General features: G+C 45.3%; 1 protein-coding gene across 1 annotated transcript; it reads left to right on the forward strand.

Annotated features, from left to right (window-relative positions):
• Positions 1–316: 316 nt before the first annotated feature.
• Positions 317–6,271, forward strand: itpripl2 (ITPRIP like 2). Its single transcript, XM_083676427.1, has 4 exons — positions 317–1,277; positions 2,036–2,282; positions 2,689–2,787; positions 2,893–6,271. Exons 1-4 carry the CDS (start codon positions 1,054–1,056, stop codon positions 4,102–4,104), a joined length of 1,782 nt encoding a protein of 593 aa, XP_083532553.1. The 5' UTR covers positions 317–1,053; the 3' UTR covers positions 4,105–6,271.
• The last annotated feature ends 1,792 nt before the right edge of the window (positions 6,272–8,063 follow it).

An 8,063-nucleotide genomic window follows, 5' to 3' on the forward strand; every position in this document is an offset into this window, starting at 1 on the left:
GTTTGCTTTAATTTCCTTTTAAACATTACATAGTTTGCCATCTCTTCAGCTGCTCTCAGCTTGCATTTTAGGTTTAGATTGAATAGAATAATTTTAAGCATTAAACTTTTTGTGCTGCAAGCTTTCATACAGTATCTTCTCTAAGAGTGATGTTGACGTCTGTAACAATGTCTTTGTTTCTTTAAGAGGAGAGGGTGGGAGGAGTGTGTGTGTGTGGGTGCCTACTCTCTCACTCTCTCACACACACACAATCCCTCTCTCTCTCTCTCCTCTTTTTTTAAAACTGAAATTCCTCTCTCAAGAGTTTGGCATTTCCTCTGAGCTCACTGGCAGAAAAACCCGCACTCTCTGCTACAAGCGTGGTTAGTGAGAGAGAGAAAGAACAGGAAAGAGAGAGAGAAAGAACAAGAGACAGAGTGGGAGAGCGAGAGAGGGGGGATTTTCAAACTTTCAAACTGAGTGAGCGAGCGGACAGAACATACCCTGAGCTCAAGACAGCTTTAACTGAGGAGGAACATTACAAAGAGAGACAAACGTCACATCATTCAACTGAGAAGCAGAAGAGAAGAAGGGAGTGTGGCAGCTTCTCAGAGGAAACCTACTGAGGAACTGCAACACTTCTCTACATATAGAGCTGAAAAAAAGAAGAGAAAACTTGGTGATTCTCTTGTAGAGGAAAAATAAGAAGAGGAAATAGAGAGCATACTGTAAGAGGCAGAGGAGGAAAAAAAAGAGGAAGAGTTGGAGAGAGGAAAGAAGGAGGGAACAAGAGAAAGAGAGAAGACGTGGAGTTTGGCTGGATCCTGAGGAACTGGAGGACTGTGTGCGTGTATTTGCAGTATCTGAAATTGTGTTTGTGTCAGTATGGGTTAGCCTTTCCTTATCCTGCCTCAAATTTCTGCCATATCTACACTACATCACCAAGGCCTGGAGGTATATGAAGAACAAACAAAGGAGTGAGAGAGGAACTGAGAAAAATAGAGGAGGGGGACGGCGAGAAGAAAGACACATACAGAAACAGAAAACAGGGGGAAGGGGTGAAAGAGGAGAAGGATGAGTGTGTACACTCTCAACCTCAGGGTCTTCTGGCCTCTCTTCACCTGTGTGTTGACGGGTCTTGTTGTACTGCACCACATCGCCCACAGATTAAGCCCAGAACCAGGACACGATCCTGGGAATGAGGCTGGGACAGATGGGTGCTCCGACCAGGGCCCTTCGGTCTTCTTCTCCCTCATCAAACTCATCCTGGCCTTTGTACTGTGCTATCTCTTTATCAGGTACCTCATCATCATCTTCATCACTTGTGTATGATACATCTATGGACACATAATGCTGATGTGGTTAACATCTAACACACAGGTTCATATATGCTCAATATTAAAAGTGCACTCCGTAAGATTCCTTGCTGCTCATTCATAACTTCGACAAATATAATTTACCCCTTTATTAATATGATTGATAAATACCTTAGTGAGCTTAGTTGTTTCAGAGATTCCTCATCATCATCTTCATCACTTGTGTATGATACATCTATATAAATATAATGCTAATGTCACACACTTACCCTAACTTGAGGTGTAATTAGTTGAATTTGTTTACAAGTAGGCTTGGTGCGAGCATCTCAAGTTAGGACTTGTCCTTTTGTAATTTAATAGGAGACTTGGAGATGTACTTTGTGTACTTTCAACAATGAAGTAGCTTAAAACATGTTTATAATGTCTGTCTTATGCACTAATCAGTTCTTGCATCCTACACTCCATTTACACATTTGAGAGGGGTTACGTTTCTGCAGCCCCATCCCTCAGTTTTGTATCAAAGTGGTGGGGCTGCTGTTGGACATAAACACACACTAAGGATTGGGACTTGACGTGTCTCCCTGTCTAAGTGTGCCCGGTGAGTGACTTGAATGTGAAGGGAAAGGTAAATGCCCCTTGTGCTACCTTTGTATTGTGCCTTTATTGTATAAAATGTCCTTGGGTATCTGGAAAGGTGCTATGTAAATAGATTGTCTCACCATTGTCATCACTGTTAATAGGTACTGCTCCACTCATCCAGGGGGGGCTGGGAGAGGGACTCGAGAGGCCGCTGATGTGCCTCTGAAATCAGGCTTGTCTCGCCGGGAGCTCCTGGATGACTACTATGATCGCTGGGTGCGTCTCTCGCCCCATGTGGTGGGCCACAGCAAAGCAAATGTAGCCAAGTTGATCGGGGATCTGGTGAGAGCAGGGCGTGCCGATGTGCCCCCAGAATCCTCTTTGGCATTCCGTGGGGACTTCCTGCAGGTAGGCATCTATGGATCAATCTTTCTTTGATTCCTCGCCTCCGCTTTCCTTGCCTCCATTTCAAAACACTTTGGAGGAGGGGAGAAACATTCGATTCTCCTACAATAGGTGTTGACAAGGCAGCAAGGATAGAGGATGCGAGGAGTTGTGGAAAGACTTTTGAGATGAAACGGACAGACGAGACAGGTGTGTCCAATCATTTCATCACCTGGAGTTCCATTTGCCTCTAAGTGGCGATAAGCCTCCTTTATGACCCATTGGATGTGTATTACCACTGAAAGGTCCCAATGGACCTCCTCTCGGTGACTAGTAGTGAATGAAACAATTTAATCACTTGGCTCCCATGAGTTCATCCTGGTCTCTTTATGACATCAACTCTGTCTAATCGTTCTTCCTCTCATTTCAGGTGGGCAGCTCGTACGAGGAGCACAAGGTGGGCTCTCCAGACTACTTCGATATCCTGGTACCGCTGAGGGTGCCCAGGGGTCTGAGACTGGAACCGAGAGTCAGTGTGGGGGTCGGGAGGCAGGAGGCAAAGGGGAAGAGGAGGGGGGAAGGGGAGGTGAAGGGGAAGGGGAGGGCAACGGGGGAGGCGGAGGGGGAGGTGAAGGGGAAGGGGAAGGCCAGGAGGGAAAACTTGAGGGGAAAGGGGAAGAGGGAAAGAAGCAGTAAAGGCAAAGAGGACAGGAAGGAGGATGACAAGAGGGAGTTGAAGGGCAAGGAGAATGGGGAGCCGAAGGAGGAGGGGATAGAGGAGGAAAAAGAGGACATGAGGGAGGAGGAGAAGGCTGTCCAATTTGGGGGCGTGCCTCGGTGCAGCCTAGAGACTTCCCGTCATGAGGAGTGGGTTCGCAAACACCGGGCCTTTACTGAGTCGTTCCTACGGTTATACCCTCAGGGATCGTCACTTGAGAGGTCATCATTGGGGACAGTAGGGGGAGGAGCCTACAGACTTACCCCGGAGTCTGTCCTCCGCTGGTTCTACCCAGCCGTCCAGCGTTGCCTAGCAGCTGTGCGCTACCCTTACGACCAGCGTGCCACGCTGAGCCTGACGCTCACCGACGACCGTGTTCAACTGCACCTTACGCCACGCTCAGACTATGTCTGCTGCCACATCTCCATGACGATACGTCTTCTCCCTGCCCTCCCCCTTGGCGACGGCCTCTATCTGGTTCCCACGGAAACCGCCACACCCCCAGACACGTCATCAAAGGTCAAAGGTCACGACCAGGACCTGTGGGCGCTTTACTTTCCCCGCCAGGAGCAAAGGCTGCTGGGATGGCTGCGGGGGCGTGTCCCTCAGGGCTCCTGTCACCTGAAGTGCCTCCAGCTCGTCAAAGCCATTCGTGACCTGGCTGGTCAAGCTCTAGACAGCCACACGGGGGCACTGTGGAGGTTAGTGCTCTCCTCCTATGCTCTAAAAACCGCCTGGCTACGCCTGCTTCTCAGCACTCCTACCGAGGCCTGGGATGAGCGCCACCTAGTGGCAAGAGTAGAGGACCTACTACGGAGCCTCAGGGAGAGTCTCCAGAGCCGGGCCCTGGGCCACCTCTTCCTGTGTGGGGAAAGACCTACTACCGCCCTGCTGCCCGACTCGATGGTCCTCACCAAACTGGTGAAGGAGGCTGGGGTAGGTTCAGGGGGTGCATGGGGAAACCTTTGGGCGGATATTCCACCAGCTTCTCTGGACCTGGTGTCGGGCCGGTTGGCATATGCCTGGACCCACCTGCACCGGCTGATCCGGCTGGGCAGACCCCAGAGGAGCAGCCTGGGGCTGAGAAGAGCAGACCACGGCCACTGCCAGCACCTGGAGTCTGACTAACACCCTCCAGCAACAGTCTTGGTTTTGTATTTATACCTAAGTTTGCTAGTACTGTATGTTATCTGGACAGGGAACAGTCTAATTGCATGGCACATTCCTTCTTCAAGCGTACTGAGGAAAATGGTAATTTTGAACCAATTATTCTTGCGGAAAGGAAATGGTACACACCCATTGGGGTATTTCCCCCAATGAAGTGACATTTTAAATTCAGAAGTTACTGTATATTACCGTATGTATGTAGCTGTATGTACTGTATGGTATCTTTATAAGTTGAGTTAAGCCTAACGACATGGAAGCTCATTTGCTTTTACTAGGGTTAAGCGATTAAGTTTATCTTTGGCTGGTGTAGCTAAAACAGTAGGTCCACTGTGCCTTTGGGGTGAGGTGAACCGTATACAGAACTATATTAAGTGAAATGAATTGTTCTTAAGATACTGAAAATGGTAACCCTTCGCCAGTACATAAGGACATTTCAATAATCAAGAAATAATCACTTAACATCTAACACGCAGGTTCATATATGCTCAATATTAAAGTGCACTTCGTAAGATTCCTTGCTGCTCATTCGTAATTTCAACAAATATAATTTACCCCTTTATTTATATGATTAATAAATACCTTAGTGAGCTTAGCTGTTTCAGAGACATGATGAAGGACTATTTTCATAATATTATACACATATTATGGATTGCACCTTTATCATATGCTTGTGTCATGTGTCATAGTGTTTACGTAGTGTGTCTGATGCCACAGACCAATGCATGCATTTTACTTTAAGTGTTACCGTAAACCCTCCTGCGTGGTCCTTGGCTTTTCTGCGTCACTCTGCGTCACACACATCCATACACACACAGGCATGCACAGACGCACACTGCTCCTCTGGGACGCACCTCTGCTGCCTGTTGCCATAGAGACACTGGGGTCATTCACCCCTCTTCGCTGTGTCTGCTCTAGGGAGACACACACATACCAGCGCTTCATTGATCTCCCACTCCACTCAGCTGTTATGTCTGACAAATCTTCCCTCCGTGTCTGTTGTGTTTGTCTTCTTATTTGTGTTCCTCTGAGTGTGTGCTTTTGATGGTGTGTGTGTGTGTGTGTGTGTGTGTGTGTGTGTGTGTGTGTGTGTGTGTGTGTGTTTTCATTGTGTGTATGTTTCTGTGTGTATTTCGGGGCTGTGACTGTTATTCTTAGATAAAGAGTCCAGTTTCTTTGTGCTGTGTGTCTCATGTCTGTCCCCAGGGCAGGTCTGGACATGCATTGGGGAAATTCTAGATAAAAGGGGCAGTTTGCCATCTGGTAACAGCTGCAATCAGACAAGAGTCTCTGAGAACACAGTTTTTATCCATGTAATGGGAACTGGCACACAGGCTTTGCGTTTGAAAACCGAAATTACACATTGCTGCCTTGGGATGCGCAGAAAGCCAAACACGCACACACACACACACACACACACACACACCCACACACACACACAAACACATCCTCTTTCACACTATTGGGGTATTAGAGCAATTATAGGAAGAGGTTGCATTGCAGCCGATTAGTACGATTAGTATTTCCTCACCCCAATCATAACCTTCTTTATTAGGAGTTTAGAGATGAAACTGAGCATAGGTCAGTGCTTAGGACCAACTTCCACCTACAAGGGAAGAACATGCTGTTGCTTTGCCCTCTGGGTGCTTAAATACGGAACAGAATCTGAAAAAAGGAACTTTATGAGACACCAATTCAAACCAAAATAAATCCAAAGGAAGGAAACATGTTATACGTCTCAGCCACTTTTTTAAAGGTACAAGTCACCCCCAAATCAAAACATGTCAGAAGTCGTTATACTACAAAAGTAGTTTAAAGTCAAACTGAGTCCATATTTCACTTCACATTAGGATACATTTGGAGACATCAATTCCAAATGAATGGGAAATATTGGCACAATTGATTTAGAATTGAGGGGGAACTATCCCTTTAAGAACTGAATGTATGTGCATATGAATATGATATATTTGTTTGTAAAGGTACATTAGTTGTATATTTATATTGTAAAATATATTGTACTTAATGTACATAGAAATGGATATATGAAAAGTGGCAATCTGTATATATTTATTTATAAGCTATGTGTATTTTTTTTACATGGGCTGAAATAAATGTATTCTATTTTGGATTACATTGGATTCTGTTGTATTAATTTCCTGTTATGATCATTAATCAAATCATTTCCTTCTGTGACTAACCTCTTCTCAGATCTCCAGTGCCCTTTGCCCTAGATCAGTGTTTCTCAACCCCCAGTCCAAGGACCGGCTTTGGCCTGTGGGATGTTACTGACTGGTCCCTCCGTTGGTTAGCAGACACATACTTAGTCACACTGCCCTAGAGTCATACTGTAGCTGCGTTCCAATTCTCAGCCTTTTTTCCATGAGGTACTGTAAATGTAGGGGAGTGCACATTTCAAGAACAGGGCGGAGAATTGGATCAGGTTGAGAGGTGAGAGGAGATCTTGGCCATGTTAACTCCTTTCCTGACTACCTTCCACATTTGTGGAAAGGCTGTTGTTCACATTTGTTGTTCAGCAACCTCTTCCTATAATTGCTCTAATACCCCAATAGTGTGAAGGATGTGTGTGTGTGTGTGTGTGTGTGTGTGTGTGTGTGTGTGTGTGTGTGTGTGTGTGTGTGTGTGTGTGTGTGTGTGTGTGTGTATGTGTATGTGTGTGTTTGTGTGTGTGGTTGTGTGTATGGCTACACACATGTTATGATTATGATATGTTAGTCTTGTTTCCCCCTGAGAGAACTTATAGAGCATAATCACAGTTAGGGGAAGAGGAAGTTTACCACATGTGAGCCACATGGCAGGAAGTAGAGAGAGCGAGAGCAAGAGAAAGAGAAAGAGAGAGAGAGAGAGAGAGAGAGAGAGAGAGAGAGAGAGGGTAAATTCACCGCCACTATTTCTTGACAGCTTGTATCATCACAGGCATTCACTCTGATTATCAATGTGACCTCTGAGGAGGACCTCTAATGGAAAGAGACAGAAAATAACCAGAGCAACTTATACAATATATAAATCTACCATTAGGTGGCACTCTCAGCCATTCCCTGGGCTTTGGTCAGATAGTAACTTACATTTGAATCAAACTGCCTGTTGCTTTCCAGAGGAGAGGAGCAGCTAGACTATTGATGTCAGTTTATATTAGCTTCTCCACTGCAACCACTGAGTGGTTTCAGTTTGTCAATGGACTTATAGCCTACCTTTTGATATATACCCTTTGTGTTAGTATAGTAGCCTACAGTCATATTTATTTGGACTATATTGGGACATCAGATTTTGATATATATATATACAGTGGGGGAAATAATTATTTGATCCCCTGCTGATTTTGTTAGTTTGCCCGATTACAAAGAAATGAGCGGTCTATAATTTTTATGGTACTTTTAGTTGAACAAATAGAGACAGAATATCAACAAAGAAGTCCAGAAAAAACACATTATATAAAGTTATAAATTAATTTGCATTTGATCGAAGGAAATAAGTATTTGATCCCCTACAAACCAGCAAGAATTCTGGCTCATACAGACCGGTTATATGCCCATGAGGCACACAGATTAGTCCTGTCACTTTAGGAAAAGTACTCCTAATCTCTGCTTGTTATGGGTATAAAAGACACCTGTCAATAGAATCAATCTCTTCCATTCCAACCTCTCCACCACTATGGGCAAGACCAAAGAACATTCAAAGGACATCAGGGTAAGAGTTGTAGACCTGCACAAGGCTGGAATGGGCTACAAGACCATCAGCAAGAAGCTTGGTGAGAAGGAGACAACTGTTGGTGCAATTATTAGAAAATGGAAGAAATACAAAATAACCATCAATCGCCCTCGGCCTGGAGCTCCATGCAAGATTTTGCCTTGTGGGGTAAGGATGATCATGAGAAGGGTGAGGGATCAGCCCAGAACTACACGGGA

The sequence above is a fragment of the Argentina silus genome, assembly GCF_951799395.1.
Source record: "Argentina silus genome assembly, chromosome: 9".
NCBI classification, from domain to species: domain Eukaryota; kingdom Metazoa; phylum Chordata; class Actinopteri; order Argentiniformes; family Argentinidae; genus Argentina; species Argentina silus.